We start from the raw sequence: 24,380 nt of genomic DNA, 5'->3' as shown, positions 1-24,380 counted from the left end.
TATAATGATCTGCGTACATTAATAACGTATTTTATCAAATTTTGTAACCGCAGGAGTTAATTTAGACAAACGTTTAATTAATTTAGTGCTATTTTATTATTTTGCAATGAGTTTGTATACGTAACACTTTTCGTCGATTCTTCCCCTAAATCATATTTATAAGGTAATTTCAACTCTTTTTTCGAAATAAAAAGCAGCACGCAGACAGAAAGAACAATGAAAGGGACTAATTAAACATGGTTTAATTGACTATTCAGACGAATGCATTCGAATGCAAGCAATTAAGGCAAAGACTGTATTATCACTGAAGGCAATGGATACGTGTACGTATTATTGGTAAACAACAATACAACACAGCAACTCATTAACAGAACATTAAGTTTACAATACAATGCTGATTATCATTTTAAGGCATGGCAAAGTTGGATTAGCAATTAGTTTCTTTAATACTTCTTTGGATGAGAGAAATGATTATTTAACAAATTAAACATGCAAAGTTTAAAATTTAAAATAATAAGTAAAAAAGGACAACATTCCAGCAATAAAATATAAAAATAACTGAATCACAATGTACGGTACCAAATTTATACAAGAGTCTCACAATCTGAAAGATATATATATATATATATATATATATATATATATATATATATATATATATATATATATATATATATGTACACACACACTACAGTAAATGAAAACAATCAAAACTACCTATTTCGAATGGTATGGCCTGTGTTTTATGATTGTCCCACAATGACTTGAAACAAAAATGTCAATGATGCATACAGAACCACAATATACAAGTGAAACAATGTCTTTCAAATATACAAAGACCAGTATTTAATTCTAGCTTTTTCTAATACCAGTCAAAATGAGCCGTAATGACTCTGAAAAGACCTTTCAGCATGGTGTATAATCAATTTATTAATTATTAATAATATTAATTAAAACAAAGTATTTTGATTTCCTATGAGTTTGAACAGGTTTTTGTTTCTCACTAACAATTAAAAAGACAAGGGTGACCAGCTATTTTGTTTCAAATGGTAACAAAAACTAATTTTTCAGACATAAAACACCATGTCATGGTCTATTGTTTTATTAAAATTTAAAATTAAACAAATATTATTTCGAGAACATATTAAAATATTTACATTTCAATACATTCTTAACAGATTTGGTACTTCTGTTGTTCATAAATATCTATAACATGTAGGTTTCATAATGTTGTATTTTCAAATTAGCCCAACAAAATATACTTTTCACGTCATTTTCTAAAAGAGTTGGCAGTGATCAAAATGATCCCTGCTGTACATCTTGGAATATTTCTTTTAATAATTTGTCTTTGAAAATATAATCAACAATATGAAATCAGATTATATCAGAGAGATACTTGAGTCTTTACACATTTTTTTAAGAAGGGGAGAAAAATGGATAATTATACAGGTATTGAAATAAAGGCATGCATCTATGTACAATGTTAGGTAGGTAAGTTGGTAGGAAGGTGGGTATGTATTGGTGTTTATGGTACATCAGTACAACAGTGGTTACTAGAACATGGTGCCAACTAAATTGATCAAATAAAAGTAACATCACTATACATGTGGATTTATGCCTGTAGAATATACCTGTATAAATTTCATCCCTCTATTACAGATAAAATAAAACAGTGATTTACAAAAAAGGTATAGGTGCCCCAAACGGCCAACTGATCTGAGGTACAAATTACTGATATCTTACTTTTGACTGAGTTACAGTCCTGGGCTCAGCCAAAGGGGGTATATGAGAGAGTCTGCCACTAGCTTCCCATGGGTCGGTGATTCTTCCTAGGTTCTTCCTCCACCACGTATACTAACCATCATGTATAGCTTATCATGTTCTGTGAAATGGCATTAAAAACACAAAACCACAAGCCACAAAAAGATATATACTGTTGATTGATGAATAAAATACTTAACTGACTCAAAGCTTTCACTTTCATCACAATTTTTCATAATAACCAGCACAAAAAAAGCAAAAATAGAAGCATGCATTTTCACACCTTTTACGAACTAAACAGATACTGCTGTATGAAAATAAATCCCCAAGGATGCATTGTGGTGTACAAATCAGGTAAGGTAAGGTAACGTGTCATTAGTGTCTGGAAGCCTCACTGACATAACAAATATAGTAAAGGTGATGTATAATGTATATCATTATCTAATATTTATCTCAGGTTAAAATGGTACCCTTATAATTATGTGATATAAGGTACTAACCCATGTAATACTTATAATCAGTTACTCCAGGTTACAATGGTATTTGTTTTATAAATATGTGATGTTTAGCACTAATCCCTGTGTAATTATAGTCACAGGTTAAATTACTGTTTTTATAATTACCCATGTGATGTGATGGGATTTTCAGTACTATTCCTTGTGTAAGTCTTGGCCCTGGTTACATCTTTATAATAATATGATTTTAGTATTAGTCCCTGTGTAATATGATTACCAGGTTAAAATGGAAGCATTTTAATTACATATATGCAATGTTCCGTATTAACCTCTGTGCAATACTAATCCCAGGATAACTACATATATGTGAAGTTTTGCATTAATCTCTGTGTAATATGAGCTCTAGGTTATAATGGAAGCATTTTAATTACATATATGTGATGTTCTGTAATACTTCTCCCAGGTTAACAACATATATGTTATGTTCAGTATTAATCCCTGTGTAACACTAATCCCAGGTTAACAACATATGTGATGTTCAGTATTAATCCCTGTGTAACACTAATCCCAGGTTAACAACATATATGTGATGTTCAGTATTAATCCCTGTGTAACACTAATCCCAGGTTAACAACATATATGTGATGTTTAGTATTAATCCCAGTGTAATACGAGTTCTGGGTTAAAATGGAAGCATTTTAATTATATATATGTGATGTTTAGTATTAATCCCTGTGTAATATTAATCCCAGGATAAGAACATATATGTGATATTTAGTATTAATAACTGTGTAACACTAATCCCAGGATAACTACATATATGTGATGTTTAGTAAAAATGTCAAGGCAGTCATGACAATAATGGTGAACCAGTGTAATCTGCCCTTTTTATAATTCTAAAATTCTGATACATATAGCAATTTAGAAACAATTATGGTAAGAATTTCATGTTTGTAAAACATATTCCCATGTGGCCCCAATTTGACCTTCACCCTGAAGTTTGAAACTCTTGGGAATATGTATGCACCTGCTAAATTAAGCCACAAACAACTAAGGAATATTGTATTTTGAGAAATATTGTATTTTGACTGTTAAAGCAGGAATCTGATATCAGAGAATCTAATAAAGTTAGATGATTCTAGCAAAAAAAAAGTTTAAAAAATTATGTAGAAAAAATACCTGTCTCTATTCTTTAAATGTATTTCATTTTATACAGAAATAGTTCATTACAACATGCATGGTCAACAAGCTGACCCTCAAAACTCTGAAACACTTATACTGGCAAAATAGTTAATCTACTTGTGCTTTTGACATATCTCACAAAAATTCATATTCACTGATTGGTCATTCTCAGCCATGACAACTTGTTCGACCAACTGCTGTTGAAACTTCAGATTCAAATTTTGATCCCAAATGGCTTTTTTTATTTTATTTATGATGTTTAAATCTCAAATGTATTTAAGATCTAAGACAACTCTGACCAAAATAAAATTGCTGTCTTTGCATGATGACACAGTATTTCAATATTTAATCACTGCAGATACACACTATTAAACTTTTTTCACTTGCTTTTTTTACAACTAAAGAATCATCTAATGAAACTCAGTGTTTTGTTCACTTGACTGATCTTTACTGTTTTATTTTCTCAACATCAATTTTTTACAATGCCATAATAGTATTCATTGCTATAGCAAAAAGAAAAGTAAACCATTCTACTGGAAGATTCTGTTTGATGTTCAACAGGATGCATAGAAGTATATATATGACCATTCCAGCATGACACTAATTACCATAATCTGTTTTGTTGCTGGACTGTTACAAATTCAAGATTAGCTAACAATTAAGACCAACACCCAAGGCAGTCTGACATCCATTATACAAATATATACCTTGTCATATTTCTTTTGACAGATAAGGGGTTGAGTGATGCCCAATATACAAAAATTTACCTTCTCGTGTTTTTTTTGACAGATAAGGGGTTGAATTATTAGAAATACAGTTGTAAAGTTAAACACAAAAACGAGAGGAAGATTTACATTTAAAAAACAACTGATGTGACACAGGAGTATTCTGTAGTCAGTTAAACTATGAATACCAGGGGTAAGACTGAAATCCAATAAGGGCTGAAAAATTCTACAAGGACATAACTATCATTGACCCAAGTTTTGTATTCCTACCTCTAATGTAGCTTAAATTCGAGATCATTACACACATACATGCTGCAGACAACATCGCTGTACTTCTTTGGGAATACAATTTCATACTAAACCAGTTTAAATATGATCTTTGCACTGTTGGAGAAATCACTGGATGAACATGATTACCTATGTAATTAATGTGAAAGATACTGTACCTAGAAAAAAATTATAGTTTGTATTGATTTTTTTACGGAATTACGTCTCCAATGAAGTGTGAATCAGGATTTGCAATTTAAACATCAAACTAATTTGGTACTGTAATAATCAATAGCAAGTTAATACAACAAACTGCATATGTGTTTTGTTCAGAGATTGTGGAAGAATGAGTTGGATATGGTACAGGGATACATCAAAGCCGTCAGGCTGAGACATATTCATACACCATATTAAACAGGTTCTTTATTGCCTCAGAAACAAAAACCATGAGTGCAGTTTTTAAAATTCCTCAACAGGTTTAGCTTTACTGTATGAAATTCAAAACAAACTGGTATCTACAATTGTTTGATTCACTGCGTCTCAAAATATCTAAATGCAGACATCAAAGAAGGCGTTACGAAGCAGTTTGAATTGTGAATATGTGATATGGAAAAACAGACTGAACAGCTAACACTGAATGCCAGATCATTTACAATTACATGAATTGTGCATGTGTGACATGGAAAAACAGACTGAACAGCTACAATGAATGCCAGATCATGTACAATTACATGAATTGTGAATGTGTGATATGGAAAAACGGACTGAACAGCTACAATGAATGCCAGATCATGTACGATTAAATGGGTATGTAACAAAGCATTGTAATGTACATTGAAAACACTGTACAAGTTCTCCTTTAGTAGTACAATATATTTATCTAGTAAGGCACTATACAAATTACCCTTTTAGTAGTACAGCCCATTGCACAGGCACCATAATTATGTAAATTTAATGTGCATAAGATATTTAGCAAGTAAGGCACTGTACAAGTTCCCTTTAGTACTGCCCATTATAGTACAGCACTGTACAAGTTGCTCTTTAATAGTACAGCCCATTTAGCTAGTTAGTCACTGTGTAAGTTCCCCTTTAGTACTACCCATTATAGTTAGGCACTGTACAAGTTCCCCTTTAGTACTGCCCATTATAGTAAGGAACTGTACAATTTCTTTTAGTACTGCCCATTATAGTGAGGCACTGTACAGGTTCTCTTTTAGTACTGCCCATTATAGTAAGGAACTGTACAATTTCTTTTAGTACTGCCTATTATAGTGAGGGACTGTACAGGTTCTCTTTTAGTACTGCCCATTATAGTAAGGCACTGTACAAGTTCTTTTAGTACTGCCTATTATAGTGAGGGACTGTACAGGTTCTCTTTTAGTACTGCCCATTATAGTAAGGCACTGTACAAGTTCTTTTAGTACTTCCCATTATAGTAAAGAACTGTACAAGTTCTGATAATACTGCCCATTATAGTAAGGCACTGTACAGGTTCTATTTTAGACCTGCCCATTTCATGGAGGCCATAATTATGAAAATTTAATATACATAAGATCTTTATGTGCATAAAATAAAACTTGATACATCTGTCAAGTGTACTGTTTATTACACCTACTATAGTGTACACAAATTAATTACCTTCACCTATAGGGATATTTATTATGAAACTGATTATACAAAGTATTCATAGACTGGTGCAATAAAATAATGAACATCATGGAATGTGGATTTGTAAACTTAAAAAATGAAAATGAAATAGAAAGAAAATCAAATTTATGATGAACTCCTGGGAACCTTGAAAGCTGTGATTTTCAATATTTTTCTTCAGTATAAATATAAAGACAGAAGTTCCACAAATTTCTGAATCATGCAATTTTATTTTTTCAACACAATTTCACTGATGTCAAAAGCCTCCAAGCTTGGTCTAGCTATAGTGAGTATGAAGTTCATTTCTGATGGTCACATAATTTAATCACTATGGTGTATACAATTTGGAACATCACTATGGGGTGTAAAATTTGGAATATCACTATGGGGCATACAATTCGGAACATCATTATGGGGCATACAATTTGGAACATCACTATGGGACATACAATTTGGAACACCACTATGGGGCATACAATTTGGACATACAATTTGGAGCATCACTTTGGGGCATACAATTTGGAACATCACTATGGTGCATACAATTTGGTCATACAATTTGGAACATCACTATGGGGTGTAAAATTTGGAACATCACATGGGGCATACAATTTGGAACATCACTATGGGGCATACAATTTGGAACACCACTAAGGGGCATACAATTTGGGCATACAATTTGGAACATCACTATGGGGCATACAATTTGGAAGATCACTATGGGGCATACAATTTGGAACACCACTATGGGGCATACAATTTGGACATACAATTTGGAACATCACTATGGGGCATACAATTTGGAACACCACTATGGTGCATACAATTTGGACATACAATTTGGAACATCACTATGGGGCATACAATTTGGTCATACAATTTGGAACATCACTATGGGGTATACAAATTGGAACATCACTATGGGGCATACAATTTGGAACATTGCTATGGGGCATACAATTTGGAACACTGCTATGAGGCATACAATATGGAACATCACTATGGGGCATACAATATGGAACATCACTATGGGGCATACAATTCTGAACATCACTATGGGGCATACAGTTTGGAACATTGCTATGGGGCATACAATTTGGAACATCACTATGGGGCATACAATATGGAACATCACTATGGGGCGTACAATTTGGAACATACAACTTTTTAGCATGACTCTGTACTCAGATCACTTAGTACATTTTTTCAACTTCTATTTTTTTGGTCTAAATAGATAATGTTCACATTCAGAGCAACTTTAACCAAGACAATTTTTAAAAACTGAATTTAAAGGCACCATTCACCTTTGGTGTGGCATTTCAAATGCAATATACCAATACAGACAACCTCATTAGATAAAAAAAGTAAAAAATGAAGCACATTTTCAGTTGTGAGTATGGTACACTGACAGCTGATTCATCATGCTTCCATTAGTCACCTCGTACAAAATGTATGCAGGTATGTAAGATGGCAAGCATACTGGGACTATTCTATATCCCTGAGCCTGCAGGGATTTTAAAAATGAAATAATACTAACTTTAGACAAGGTCCAACAGCCTTCTGAAAAATTTGAAACTTTCAGGTCCCTATCCTGTTTAAGTAAATTATGTGGTATAAATTTAAATATGTACAACAGAAAATAAAAGTCAGCCTTGGTATGTGAAATAAATTGAATGTCTGACAACAATGGATGCCTTGAAAGTTTCTATTTCTTCTTTGCTAGATTAAATACAGGGTGGAAAAAAGGAAACTGTTCCACAGAAAGGTGCTTTTTTAATGTATTATATTTTCTTTCCCTTTGGTGGCTAAATTACAACCTATCTTCTCATTAAAGAGACATCAGATAAATTCAAACAAACTCTTTAATTACAGTGCAACACATGCACTAATTCCTTTGAAAGGAAATAAATCTGCACCTGCAGAGCTGCATTTGTGTTTAGCAGCTCACTGTCAAGTTTATAGAAAGGCTTACAGGACTATTGAATTTCAAAACTTTGATTCAGAAATTGTTCCGTCTATACCACAATCTACATCACACAGGGTCTAATTATTGTTCCATCTGTACCAAAATCTACATCACATAGGGTCTTATTATTGCTTGAATATTGAATAATAATAAAAGGTAACTGATCCAAAATAAGTTTCTCTCTTCTCTGCTCAACCATGTGCCTAATTATGTAAAAGACACATGTACATGCATCTTTCCATCCAACAAGACAGTCCTAGCATATGACACAAATAATTGTTTACCAGGGTCTAGGAGTCAAGCTGTACTAAGGTCTAGGAGTCAAGCTGTACTAAGGTCTAGGAGTCAAGCTGTACTGGGTGAAGTGACCGTTTCATCCTGTTTAATGAGGGTGAATTGATGAAGTGACCTTTTTGTCCTGTCTAAAGATGTTGATATGAATGGAATGTAGCGAATGCAGGGATGAAGTAAATGATTATCCATCCTGTCTAATCATGGTGAATTGATCATATATAGGGATGGAGAAGTGCCTTTTCATCCTGCCTAATGAGGGTGAATTGACCTGAATGTTAAAATTAATTATTAAGGGGTCAAATTTTGATAACAACAAAATAAATTTGTTAACAAATGGTGTTTTGCTAACTCTGCAAGCTACATACTCCTAAAACCAATGATCCAATTTACAAAATTATTAAAACATTCCTATTTTGAATCATAAAAAAACTGCTGTATAACGTTATAAATCAATTTGACAAAACCCTCCAAAACAGTGCAGTCGAACGTTGGCAGCTAATGATCTATCATCTCATCCCACTAAGTGTTCAGGTGAAATTCTGAACAAAATCATGTACCATATATACTAATTTGTAAGTTAAATCCAACTGTAAACTGCACAGACCAGGATCTGCCATCACCTAATTCACCAGTATATCTGGGTCTATGCAGTTTGTTAGAATTAATCAGTAGAACCAACAAGATACCCTGATTATATGCTATTGAATTAGGAAAGTTTATTTTAAACCATAATTCTACTATTCTGCATGTAAATGCACAATTTTGTTAAGTTAAAATTGTGTAGTGTTCACTATTGTGCACTGAATATCACTGACTTGATTTGAAACAAAATGGTCAAAGGGGTGAGAGCATTGTGGAAAGGTGAAGTTAACTTTGTTTGAACAAGCATGACCTTTTACCTGAATCAAACACTAGTGTAAACCCCCATGTCCTGAAAATAAACTTTGCTAATTCAATATCATATAATGATCAGGTCTACTGATTAATCCTAACAAACTGCATAGACCCGGATATACCAGTGCATCATATGATGGCAGATCTTGGTCTGCACTACTGTCCTGGTTTCAATCCCAACCTGAATGGTTGCTCATTCGCAGCTGGCATAGTCTCCTTGAGTCTCTGTTTTTCTTCGCTATAAAGACAATCCTACTTAATATCCAAGTCTTTGAGCATATTTGGTCATGTGATCTCTCACTATAAAAACCCTCAGAATACTGCTAACACTTAAATATTGTTCTATTATTGCTTTCAATATATTTCACTTGGTTGTAATTCTTGCTTATTGAAAACCAAATTTAATCTGGTTTCTTAACATTAGTACCATATATACTTTATTATAATCATGTCCAACTACAAACAATATAGACCCCTCTTTGCTACTGCATTATGCCCCAGCAGATCAGGGTGTATGCTTTATGTTTTACCTATTACTCCTAACAAACTGCACAGGCCTAGATATGTTTATTATGCAAAAGTAGATCTGTGTTTGTACTCAAATTATAAGTCAAGTCCAAATACAAACTGTATAGACCCTTCTCGGTCACTGCACAATGCCCCATCTTATCAGTGTCTAAGTTGTTTGTCTTACTTCTTACAAACTGCATATACCCTTACTGGTCATTGCACAATGCCCCAGCATATCAATGTATATGTTGTTTGTCTTACTTCTTACAAACTGCATAGACCCTTATTGGTCATTGCACAATGCCCCAGCATATCTTTGTCTATGTTGTTTGTCTTACTTCTTACAAACTGCATAGACCCTTATAGGTCACTGTACAATGCCCCAGCATATCAATGCCTATTTTGTTTGTCTTACTTCTTACAAACTGCATAGACCTAGATGTGATGTTGCATTATGCAATGGCAGATCTAGATCAGTGGAGTTTGGAGTTGGACTTGACTTATAAGGTAGTATATATGGTATTTCTTCTTTATGCGTTGTACACTATTATGACAATTTTTTGTACACTATTATGACAATTCTTTGTACACTATTATGACAATTTTTTGTACACTATTATGACAATTCTTTGTACACTGTTATGACAATTTTGTGTACACTATTATGACAATTATTTGGAACATACCTCACTTTGGATGTGCACTCACTTATAATGTGCCCTCACTTCACTTAAAATTGATCACGTTTATGATGAGGGAGCACTATTTAAGGTGTGAGAACTTGTACAAACAACCTAACAGTAAAGCTTGTTGAAAATGAAGAATCAATGACTAGAAACAGTATGCATTTCAATGGATAAATACCTGTTTACAGTGTTGAAATTTTTAAAAATCTCTTGTTTTTTAAAGCGTGAAGGAACTGTGTAAAAAAAACTGCAACAATGAAAATAATTATCTTTTAAAACAGATACTGCTTTGATAAAGTCATTAATTTTAGTCTACTATAAAAGATCAACACAAATTAGTTCATCTGCAATGACCAATCTCCATTGACTTAGTATAACAGTAACAAGCATCTTTCCCACTCACTGCATACAACTACAATACTGTAATGTTGCATCATACAGAGCGTTACAGTTTGTGACATGTGCTTTTAAACTTGGCATCTGCTGTGGAAAATAAACGCTTCATTTCCTCCATGCATTGTTCAGGGAGAAGAAACAGGTTCATGTTTGAATTGTAAATAAATACCTGACATGTAACATTAAAACACTGCAGGGTTTTATCGCTGTTTCTCAGTACCATCAAATTTTGAAGGACAGGTAAATGGTCTCCAGTGAAAGATAAACCTGACTGCTTGCCTTGCACAGCTTTAAATTAAAAACTTTTTTAAAAATACATATACTCTTTCATTAATTCACGTCTTGTAAGAGTTATTTGCTTCAGAGATGTGTACTGCCTAATCAAAAGATATATGCAAAAATGTCCAAATAATCTGAATGCATTGTGAGTCATACCCTTCGATGGGCTAATATACCCTGACATGCCATAAAAATGTCCAAATAATCTGAATGCATTGTGAGTCATACCCTTCGATGGGCTAATATACCCCGACATGCCAAAAATACAGATCATTAGCACATCAACTTTCTGTGATTTGTCAACTTGCATCTAGTCAGCTCCAACACTGTTAGGTAGTCAAGCTGTAGCACTAATGGCAGGTTTATCAGCAATGAGAATAAATACATGATCTCAATGATGTGCCATAAATTCTTTTACTTTTAAATGGAAATGGGCAATTGGAAAATCCTTGGCCTTTTCCATCTAGTTCAGAAAGAAACCTTGGATGTAATTCATCGCCACTGAGAACTATATTTGGAACTGCTTACATTCATATGGCACACCATGGCAATAGGACACAAAGTCACGATCAGTGCACTGACTGCCTTTTCCATTGCAACATATCTGGTCCACTCTGTCTGAGGTGGATAACCAAAACCATCAAATTTATTTGTATCCCTACAACAGCTTCCATGGTTACTTCTCAACATGATGGAGATGGCCAAGTGATGTTTCAATTGGGGAATGGGTTGATGGATATGATTACTATTACCTACTGTTACTAATCAAAGTTTTAGTTGTCTACTTTGTTGAGTTACCAGTTACCAGTAATTCTTTGGCATGTCAATTTCAAACTAATTGCACAATAATTTTACCTGGACTTTAACTGTGAATTAAACCACTGGACTGGCACTAATGAAAATAAGAAAGATTATCTAGTAAGCAAACAAAAAGACTTGTCTATGTATGCATCAAATATAAGTAAGCACACTCATATCACAAGATTTCTTGTTTACAAGAGTCATAGTACATTGTTCCTAATAATTCAAATAATTTACGGATCTATTAAAGTGAGATATGGCAGATGATGATGTGAACAAAACTGCAAGGGACTGGAAGTAAATCACAGATACTAAGCATGACTATTCAGATCGATAAAAAATGTAGCTAGGTTTGTGTCCATTTGACTTACACACTATGGATGAATGGTGTTTTCATGCTTTTATAAAGAATTACAGCTGAATCAAAGTTGCATCCATGAACTGCTCCTAATTCAGGTAAAATACAATAGAGCCATGTAAAAATAAAATAAAGTTACAATTCAAAGTTCACTTTCATGCACCTCCGCATTTACATTCTCCAACAAATTATCTCTTGAAGAAGAGGGGTTAACTCTGTCTTTTCGTTCTTTTGATCTGTGCTCCCTTTCTGAAGACTTGTCCCTATGCTTCTTTTTCTCGTGTTTTTTTTTCTTTTTCTTAGATCGTCTGTGTGGACTCCCATGATCAACAAGCGAGTCTCCTGATCTGTCAATGGGTGACTCAGTCTCCAGGAATGATAGTTCTGAATTATGTGATATGTTATTCTCACGGCTATGAGGTACATGAGTATCCTGCCTATCTGAATGTGTATGGCTGTTCACATCATTGGCTGTACTATTATTCACAACAATGGTTGTACTATTGTTCACAACAATGGCTTTTGCTTCTAACACTGATTTATATTCTAAGTCTGAAACTTTGTTCTTTTCAGTCTCTTGAAATAAACTAGCTTTCTTAACAGAAGATTCTGCCTCTTTTGAAATATCAAGGTCAAACACTTGAGTTTCTTCTTCTGTGGCTACAGATAATGGATAGATTTTGTTAGTGAAAGACATCTGCTTGCCAAATTTGGGACTAGTTTTAGGAGTTCCATTTGGCTTTTTCACATACTTACGTATCATTCGAGGTTTTCCATTTGGAATCAAAGATGCAGAATCACGTTTTACTTCCCCACGTGCTGAAATATTATTTTGATGAGCATTTCGTGGGCTAATGTTCTCAATGACTCCTGGATCCTGAATGAATGCTGTTCCTTTAGTTAAATCGATATCCTTCTCCCAAGCTAGCTGTGCTGTTATTGATGTAAATTTTAAATCTTCATCCGAGTCTGAATCGCCGCCATCACCAGGCTTTCTATCAACTGGACGAAGTTTAAAGGGACCAGAGAATCCTGTTTTCTTCTGTAATTTGGACTGGCGAATAATTTCTCGTCCCAATCTCTGCAAAATTAAAATCAACTAATAGACTATGCACTAAAATGGGGAAGATCTGTTAGAGAACCACCATCAAAACCACTTCACCTTAAAATGTTTCTTTTTGTGGATTATTCCATAGAGAAAATCAAATAAAACAGAAGTTGTTGTCTGAATATTGTTCTGATTATTAATTTCATTTAACACGAAATCAAAAACATCTAAACAACTAAATTTTCAAAAATTGGTCTTCTCCAAAGGAACCTAAATGCCATGATCTGTAATCGGGGCAACCCAGATGTAATTCACCAATTCCAACCTCTCTCAATAGAAATGACCTCTAGCTGCTTTCTTCAGGATACAATGGCACCTAAACATGGCTGACACATTTTGAATAGACATTTGCTTGGATAGCAGATACTATAATAGAATGAGTTTGTAAGTCCTAAATCAATCTGATGAAAGTGAGGACTTCTAAAAATCTCAAATTTACATCTTAAAATAAGCTGCATGGTAATTTGATCATCATTTTGTCTTACCTGCCATCTTCGTCACAAAAAGTAATTTAGATTCCATTTACTATATTAACATATCTGAGGGCAAAATATATATTAGATATTCAGAAAATAAAACCAAAACTGTATGTGTGGTTAACTTTTGCACACTTTGTACAACAAGGCAGCTTTTTACTCCAAGCTTATTTTATCTGATCAAAAACCAACTTTCTTAGTGTACTCAACAACTCTTACTTGAAGTTGAACAATTTTGCCATGCTGTAGTTTTAATCTCTGTTACATCAGAATCATGAACCTATCAGAATATTCTTACCACATATGTTAAAGCTTGCCAAAAGCTTCTCATGGGTCAGTGGTTCTTTCCGGGATTTTCCCGGGTTCTTCCTCCACCATTTATACTGGCCACCGTGTATAGCCTACTTTGTGCTGAAAAATGGCATTAAACCCTACAAAACAACAACAACCACATATGTTTACTTATAAGTTTAGTGCAACTGCAACAACATAGAACCTGGTCTGTCACTGCATCCAGCACCGGAAAATCAGAGTATATGTTGCTTGTTCTATTCATTACTCCAAACTGCATTGACACAGATCTGCTGGCACATTATGTGATGGCATATATGGGTCTGTGAATTTTGCAGTTGGACTCCACTTATAAGCAAGTATATACAGTATTTTTGTTTCTTCTACAAATAGGATAGACTTCAGTAATGATGATTTTGTCCAAGCAACAGCAGTGATGCTAATTTTGTCTAAGCCACTGAAGCCTAGTTTTTGGAGTTCGAGCCTGAGCTCAAGTTTCACAATGAAAAAGCTTGAAGAATACCTGACCCTGGCTTCACTATACATGAACAAGCTCCCACTTTCTCCCTCAAACTAAGAGTTTTAAAACTCTTTATAATTGCTTGGTTTGTAACAATGACTTTTTCATTCTGGGGCAACAAGGATTGAAATACAATCATAAAATGGTTCATTTTACTTAAAATAGTTATGCCAAATCTTTGGGGAAATCTGGTGCACTTTTTCAAGTTTGAGTATTTGCACAATTATTTTATCAACAACAGAACATTCTCCAAATATTAAATTTTAAAATGAATAAAAAGTGATGTGTCCATTTCAATATTTATCCTTTTGACAAAAATACTGACATTGTCTGAAGTATCATAAAAAATGTAAAATATAAATTTGATGAGAATTTGAGAGAATTTAAGTGAAATTGGGACAGGGTGTCACTTGGAAATGTTCTGTTGGAGGGAAGGAAAAAGAGTTAACCTTTGATGGACTGGCAACACAGCTTTTACTTTTCATTACTTCAAGCAAAGGAAACTGGGGTAAGTTTCAACCTAATTTCTCATTTCTGGTCTGGCAGACTTTGAAAAGGATGAAAATTTCCTAATACTGGCAAATAAATCTCACCTTCCAGTGAATCTCACCTACCAGTGAGCCTCACCTTCCAGTGAATTTCACCTTCCAGTGAATCTCAGCTTCCACTGAATCTCACCTTCCACTGAATCTTACCTTCCAGTTTACTATAGCTGTCTTCCGTATCTTAGCTTTTGTTTTAGGTGATGTTTTAATAACTACAAGAGCTCGTAACTCTTCCCTCTTGGCACCATCCTCATCCTTGGCTGGTCCTGCCATCTTTACAGAGTACTCTCTCTGGAACTTAAGTAACTGTTTTTTAGAGAATCCTCTCTCCAACACCACTACTATTTTAGCCCACTGAAATGGTATTGAAATTCATATAAAATTTACAAATGATTACAGAGCACATTTCTACATGAACCTGAAGCTCGTGATCACACAAAATATATTTTATTCAGCATTGAGAAACCAGAAATGTGTCATTCAATGATGAATGTGTCAATCCAAAGCAATCTTAATAACTAAAAGTTTAGAAATGTGTCCATAAGATAAACACAACAGGCAGATCCTCTCCACCACAAAACAATCAAAAACATTCTTTAGAGCTATCAGGTTAAAATTAAAATTATGCCCTGAAAATTCTCACAGTGCAAACCTTCTGATGGCTTTATCCTCTAGGCTGCCGTAGCAGATTCCATCCTACTGACTCATCACTTGCTTGTTTACAACACTCTAAAGGATATTTCTTGATCCGCTACAGCAGTTACCACTTCTAATATGATGCACTTAAGGGCAAATTCAAATAAACTGCTTGTAAATAGAATTATTAACTAATTTATGGTACAGATCAAATCAACCATACATAACTACTGCCAGTCAAAGAAACTAAATATGTATGTTACAGTGACCTACTGTCAAACAAAGGTGAAGTTGTGTAAATATGTATCATGTCATATGGCTGAACCACTACCAAACAGAGGGTTCAAGAAAAAATGATTCTAACCTGACCTCAACAAGAATGCAATATAGGTTGCAACTATGTTATTCTGATGTGAGTGTATTATGAGTCGTGACCTATTTTAACAAACTACTGCAAACAGTACATGATAACCCATCTCATGACTTTTTCTCTACTAATGGCCTTGATCTTGGAGATTGGGACTTTATGCATAAGGTGTTGACTGGGTAGTTTCATCAAAATATCTGTCAGGGGTAAAAAGCAATAGCTGTGATAAGGAAACAGGCTACTGATTAACATTCTCTCATGATGTGACCTTGACCTTGAGGCAGTTGGTATGACTGAATATGCAAGTCACAGTCAAGGTCAAGATATCAAAAGGCTAAAATTTCATTATGATATTCTCATTGGTTCAAAAGTTATGTCTGTACATGTATAAAGGTCACTAATTTATATTTTGGCTTGCTGTGACCTTGACCGTGACCAATTATAATATAGTCATGACATATAAATGGATAAAGTTTCACTAACAGAATCTGAGTGGTTGAAAAGTTAGACTAAGAAGCACGAGATGTAGCACAATGTTGTACAAGACCAATCTACACAGCATTAAACAGCTCCTAAAGGGGAAGGCTGTTTAAGATCTGGTTGTGGGTGAAACAGGGGAAGGTGCTGGGATTTTCTTTTGAGCCAAGATATTTATTTACTTTTTTTACCTTCAGATCTTTTTTTCAAGCAATATAATTCATGATATATTTATGTGAAAGAAAGAAATTTATTCAAAAATTTATTTATTCATTCTTATATTTTCACAAGTAAAAAATACATTCTCATATTTTTAAATCTGAAAATACGTGATTTTCCAATCATGCCATGTGAAACTTGATCCTGTGTGCCATCAGAAGTTTACTTGCAGCATGAAAAACAAACCCTTAGTGAGCTAGAACATTTAAATGGAAGCAGCATTACCTTTCTTACGTGGAAATTATTTTTTGCTGAAGAAACTGAATTCAGTCTGTTTACTGTTCTACAAAGTTATTTCCTCTGTGCCATACTGACATTTCCTCCGTATTATACTGACAACAAAGTTATTTCCTCTATTATACCAACAACATTATTTCCTCTGTATTATATTGACAACAAAGTTATTTCCTCTATTATACCAACAACATTATTTCCTCTGTATTATACTGACAACAATGTTATGTCCTCTGTGCTATAGTGACAACAAAGTATTTCCTCTGTATTATACTGACAACAGTTATTTTCTTTGTATTATACTGACAACAAGGTTATTTCCTCTGTTAAACTGGCAACAAAGTTATTTCCTCTCCATTATGCTGACAACAATGTTATTTCCTCTGTGCTATACTGATAACAATGATATTTCCTCTTTACTATACTGACGACAATGTTAAAAACCTGCTGTGATGCATCTGACGAATTTGACTTACCTTGTACTGAGATAGGGTAAAATAGTTTACAAATTTACAAAGTGTCATTTACTGCAATATAGTAGTCTTCCATAGCCCGATTCACTCAATAACAGACAACTCACAAAAGTTTCATTAAAATATCTTTAGAGTTTAATAGTTATACTCCAAAGGATTCAAGTCAAAAAATTATATTTTGACCTTATGACAGGGGGCATAGCTAAGGTACATGACACAATATCGAGCCATAATTCATAAAAATCTCTCCAACCATTACAAAGTTATTGATGAGCAAATGTGTGCAACAGTCAGATCAACAACTGGATGGATGGACAAGGCTACAGCACAGTATGTCAGATTCAGGCAGCTGGATGGATGGACAAGGCTACAGCACAGTATGTCAGATTCAGACAGCTGGATGGATGGATGGACAAGGCTAGAGCACAGTATGTCAGATTCAGACACCTGGATGGATGGACAAGGCTAGAGCACAGTATGTCAGATTCAGACACCTGGATGGATGGACAAGGCTAGAGCACAATATGTCAGATTCTGACACCTGGATGGATGGACAAGGCTAGAGCACAGTATGTCAAATTCAGACACCTGGATGGATGGACAAGGCTAGAGCACAATATGTCAGATTCAGATACCTGGATGAATGGACAAGGCTAGAGCACAATATGTCAGATTCTGACACATGGATATATGGACAAGGCTAGAGCACAATGTCAGATTCAGACACCTGGATGGATGGACAAGGCTAGAGCACAGTAAGTCAGATTCAGTCACCTGGATGGATGGACAAGGCTAGAGCACAGTATGTCATATTCAGACACCAGGATGGATGGAAAAGGCTAGAGCACAATATGTCAGATTCAGTATGGGTATAAACAGAGATATCTCTCTCAAGAAGTGTGTTTTATAAAACGAATTAACGAAGGTGCCTCCCTCATATTTAGATCTCCATAACAATAAGGGAAACGTATCCCATAACTATAAGGCCTATAATTTATACAACTTTTATAGTAAAATCATCACACTTCGTGCTGACCTCAATCACCAGGAGTTATACACTGAAAGCAGGTTGGCAGGAATAATTTACAGGGAAAATGGTAGCAAAGCTGAAATTTCATAAATATTAGATTCAACAGCTTTTACGATATTAAATCTCAGTGTCAAGTAAATTCACAGTGACTGTCTTGAAGACTTTAAATTTTTAAGGATTAAATGCATCAAATAATTTACACTGTATTGGCCCTGAAGCTTAGGACTGTTATGAGGAACCTGTAATAATGGTAACTGAGTCAGGATTGCTGAAGGCAATGATTGCCCAGGGTGCCATTTCACCAGTGCAAACTTGTGATAGCCCTGGTAAAGCCATAATGTTTACATATGTAAACAGCTCAATTTAGTTTACCACCTGTAAATGTTCACACAATTTGTAATGTACATGCATATGGTGGTCTAACTGTAATAACCATTTTAACAAATTAATCCTGTCATAATAGTGGTGAAATATTACAGACAAGCAAATGAAACAATCACAAGTTGAGCTTGGTACTGCATACACACATACTGTGGTACTGCATACATACATACTGTGGTACTGTATACACACATACTGTGGTACTGTGTACATACTGTGGTACTGTATACACACATACCGTGGTACTGCATACACACATACTCTGGTACTTTATACACACATACTGTGGTACTTTATACATACTGTGGTACTTTATACACACATACTGTGGTACTTTATACACACATACTGTGGTACTGTATATACACATATTGTGGTCCTTTATACACACATACTGTGGTACTTTATACACACATACTGTGGTACTTTATACACACATACTGTGGTACTGCATACACACATACTGTGGTACTGCGTACACACATACTGTCCAGGATTTTCATAGTCAGCTTTAAGCCTCAAGTTCAGATCATTGAAAAAGTTTGGTGAACTTGTCTTGAATAACTGCATTGTTTTAGATATTGGTAAATGGCACAGCCTTGACTGGCAGCTTTCAATAGGGACTCTCTTATGTTTAATAATAATAATGATAATAATATCAATAATAATAATAATAATAATAATAATAATAAAAATAAATAAATTACATGCACTGACAGATTTGAAATAAACTAATACAAAAAATTGATGCCAAAAAGTTTCATCCCAATGTTCTAGGAATGCATGACTCATAAGAAGGCATGAGTTTACACACAGGCAGAAAGTTTACTAAATCATAAAGGTTGTGTGTGAAGGGTAAATGACTAGGCAAATGTAGAACTAGTCATGTGGTCACAAAAACATGTGCATCTCAGTGTAATATTATACTGTTAAAATAATCTGAAACAAGAATTGCTTTTGTATTTGATCATCGTTTTGATCAGTGTACACCTAATTTAATGATACCATAAGACCCCATGAAAGTACCCACAATAGCAAGTATCACATGTTTTCACCTGAAAGACAAGGGTTCCAAAAAACATTAATGTCTTGCCTTTCTAATCTACAATCTACTGCCATTCTGGCTTTTTCATTTAATGACAATGAATTCCCTTTTCATGCCAAGTAAAGTTATACTAAAGTATACTTTTAGGATGGGCCTGTGAATGGTTTTTACATTAACATCCATGGCCCAATCTCCAAGGAGTAGGAAGAGAGATGGGGCAAAAAGTGGTTAAATAAATGACTTGGCATTTTGATGCAGAGAAAAATCAAAAGTTTGCAAGCAGAGACCTTAAAAGGGTAATTCCAGCCTTTGTTACCATTGTATAACTATGCATTCAATTTTAAGCTATTGTACCAACGGTCAAAGTTGCAGTTAATCAAACAGTCAGGATTGTGGCTGAAATTTAAGTGTCACAGCGCTGTGCCATTCTGGCTCTATCCAGGTACTGAATTAGTTTCCTTCGTCTCCTGGTGGCATCGCACTGGCAAATCCCAATTGCAATAATGTCGGGATGAACACTCTACTAATGTAAAAGTCACATGTGTCACATAGGCATTCAACACTGATTATTTCAGCAATGGGTGTCAATTCATAGAATTTGATTCTACATACCTTTAATTGGCAAGTATTCACTTCATTTGGATTCTTATACATCCACATTCCTTTTAAAGGTCATTATTTTGACACCACAAGAAGTGCAAATGGCAAAATCAATGTTAAAGTACATAGACATTTTTGGATAAAATGAACTTAAAAATGTGATCCAGTATAATCCAGATTGAATGTCATGCGGTGTGATGTCACAATGAACGTATGCATATTGATAACGAAATCTGTACTACCCTATACTGTGACAATTCCACTCGAAGTGCTCTTTTCTTGACCCAAGTCTGGTAAATGGACACCATTGTAAAAGACCGAATAGACCGATAATTTCATCAGGATGTGTCTTGATGAGAGTCAAGGTGCAGATCATTCAAAAATCAGGATTGAATAGACTTTGGTTAAAGAAAAGTTGTATTAGATTTTTAAATTTTTTTTATAGTTAATTGAAAGTGAGTAAATGTGCATATTTGACCCATGTGACTAAGTCTACATTCCTCAGATTGCTTCTGTAGTTTCCTTATGTACTAAACTTTTGTGCACTAAGATGGCTTTTAATTGAATATGCTATAAGTGCATCTTCTGTACATTATTTAAATTGTATTGTACATACTTTTAAATTGTACATTATTTAAATTGTACATTATTTAAATTGTACATTATTTTAATTGTACATTATTTAAATTGTACATTATTTCTTCTTAACACACAATTTTTACAAGTCCACTGAAGATTATCTCATTCAAAATCTTGTAGATGTTGGTGAATTATTTAAAACAAGAAATTCAAAAGCAGACAAGTTCATATTTAAATGAAAAATGATGCTACGGTTCTTTTCTTTGTAATTGTAATTGGTGTGAGAAGGCTGGTGATTTAAGTTACTGAATCGTATCTTCTTAAGTCCAGTCAACAGACTGACTGAAGACAGAATATATCATTTCAAATGGCTAATTTGTCTTATAACAATCTTCAAAGCATGACTTTATCTTTTTTATAACAAAAGCAATTACAAATTAGATCAAATTTGTGGATAACATGATGTTGGTTATTTTATGCAACCATGTATACAATAATTTACAAATAAATATAATTACGCAGTCCATTTATCCTCCTTATCTCTCTCTCTTGCTCTCCAAAAAACAATTGTTACCTTGTCACTCACAAAGTTAACATGAAGTCTTTTCAACTTAATATACTCGGTGAATGATTAGGCCAAAATATACACTTTGATATCATAATCTATTTAATCCCATATCCAGATTGCAGGCACATACAAATTTTGGAAAAAACTGAGTTGTGTTACCTGTTTCCTCCATTCCTTCTCAGACTTAGAGATGACCTGTTGATATGTGTTTCCCATCATGGCAATCAACATGTTGAGAAGCAAGATTGGGACCAAAATCATGAAGGCCGCAAACACCAGCTTCGTCAGTAATGCATACCTTGTCAGGTCAAAGTCGGTGTACTGAAATAATAAATCAAATCTAGTACCAGACTGCAGTCTTATTATTATTTCCATAATATTCCACACACACATAAAGGCTCTACTGAGCTTAAAAATAAAAAATTCTTTCTGAGATTTCACATGTTCATAAGTGGATTCTGAATTTAAACAGCAGACTAAGAAAAAAGTGATGACAGCAAATTAACCAAAATATATATAATCTCAGATATATATATATATATATATATATATATATATATATATATATATATATATATATATATACGTGGTTTCATTTGTTTTATGTATTGAATAGTGTCATGCTTTATTAAAATCAAGTTCTCGTTAACATAATTTATTAATGCATTTTTTGCACAATTTATACCTCAAAGTTTCAATCCAGAATATAAGAAACTCTAACTCTCGTTTACTCAAAGTTAATTTTTTTCACAATTAAGTCATTCAAGTTGCCTGGCTCGTTTCATTAAAATTATTTTTGGGTGAAACTGAACTATGAGGGGTGTACATGTGTAAATGATGCATATACCCAAAAAATATATAAAAAACAGGTTGGATGGTTGGTTTTCAATGGCACTAATGTGATACGTTATTGGCTATATCATGGAAATATATATCCCATGGACAATCCGGATTTGGATCTTTGAAAACTTTTTCATATGTTTTGTTGATCTGGTCTTTCTCTTAAATAACAGCATTTCAGTGAGTAAACTACACATATCGATACAAGCTAAAATCAGTTACTAAATTACCCTGTAAGAGAATGATATCATATCTATGTATGGACGAAACATCTGCAACAACAATACACAGCAAAGTAAGACATCACTGTTGAATGACAAAGTAGATAATAAATGCACAATTACACAATACAATAATAAGACAAGACTGAAGGTTCATGAAAGATACAACAAAACAAGACCAAAGATTCATGAAAGATACAACAAACAAGACCAAAGATTCAAGAAAGATACAACTAACAAGTCTGAAGATTCATGAAGGACACAACTAACAAGTCTAAAGACTTGTACAAAATGAAAGTTTCACTAGATTCATGAAAAATGAAAAATCTTTTTACATTTTGAAAAAAATGAAGAATTGAAGAAGTAAATCAAGTAGTGACTACAGGAATGAGAAGACAACTTGATAATACTGTAAAACATGCGGGGAAAACAATGTCCAAAATGACAGACAAGAGGCCCAAGTGTGCCTGAGTTCATTCACCGGCTGACGTCTGCTTAATAGCCACATGCAAAAGCAGTTGACCAAGAAATCTGAGTTAGTAGGATGCTTTAATTTCTTTGCTGATTGTATATGTTATGTTGTTGTTGTAGTAGGGTTTAACACCATTTTTCAGCACAAGATAGGCAATACATGGCGGCCAGTATAACTGGTGGAGGAAGAACCCTGGAAAACCCCGGAAAGAACCACCGACCCACGAGAAGCTACTGGCAAACTTTCTCACATACCAACGTTAGCCGAGCTTGAGACTCAAACCCACGCAGACAGCATATATGTTATGAAAAGAAGTTTTGTAAGATCTACCTATTTTTGTTTCCACAGTTTTATTTATTGGCACATATGCATAATTTGTCCTATAGTCAGGGCTGGCACAATGCAATACAGTACTCTTTATCACTTTTATGTTAATATTGACAATCATGCTAATACATCAAGTATGTATGTTTATATGTATGCATATATGTACATATGCATATGTGCATGAATGTATGTGCATATGGGCAGCTGTGTATACATGTATGTGTGTCTTTCTATATTACCATTGTGATCATTGGAATGCAATGTGCCATCTAGTCTTAAGGTGTTTACATAATGATTTCATCTCGAAACAGAACTCCATATTTAGCTGAACTGTATTGAAATTATTTAGTGCATAGCTTTACCACTGTATCAAGTATTTGTTTCAACTTTAAAATCACTATACCTTTTCCCCAGTTGTGTGCTAAATTAACCAGCAAATTATCTCTGTCTTTTGTTTTCTTTATCATTTTCACACTATTATTCTTTTTTCTCCCTCTATGCAGTGTCAGTAACACAGTGTTGTACAATCGGATTCTTATACTGTATATGATTTTACCAAATCTTGTCTTCAGAGAGTGTGTGTGTGTGTGTATGATTTGGATTTTTAACATAGCTTTAACAATTTTTCAGTCATATCACTACGATTTCTGCAGTGTGGCAGTGTACATTGATGTTTAGCACTGGGGCATCATGCAAGACATGTAGCATGATGTCCCACCCAGTCACATTATCCCGACACCAGGCCGACCA

At 34.1% G+C, this 24,380-nt stretch overlaps 1 protein-coding gene across 1 annotated transcript in view; it reads right to left on the bottom strand.

Moving 5' to 3' along the window:
- Positions 1-226: 226 nt before the first annotated feature.
- LOC149804089 (transient receptor potential cation channel subfamily V member 6-like) overlaps positions 227-24,380 on the bottom strand; it is a 173,669-nt gene continuing 149,515 nt past the window's right edge. The window contains exons 13-15 of the mRNA XM_089954044.1: positions 21,930-22,091; positions 15,312-15,515; positions 227-13,302 (exon numbers count right to left, since the gene is read on the bottom strand). Coding sequence (XP_089810170.1) covers positions 12,364-13,302; positions 15,312-15,515; positions 21,930-22,091 — 1,305 coding nt within the window. The 3' untranslated portion in view covers positions 227-12,363. The remainder of the gene's footprint in view (positions 13,303-15,311; positions 15,516-21,929; positions 22,092-24,380) is intronic.

The sequence above is a fragment of the Sinohyriopsis cumingii genome, chromosome 3 (assembly GCF_028554795.1).
Source record: "Sinohyriopsis cumingii isolate HCF-2022 chromosome 3, ASM2855479v2, whole genome shotgun sequence".
NCBI lineage: Eukaryota > Metazoa > Mollusca > Bivalvia > Unionida > Unionidae > Sinohyriopsis > Sinohyriopsis cumingii.
Note: the sequence above shows the minus strand (reverse complement) of the source record. Positions and strands in the feature narration are given on the sequence as shown.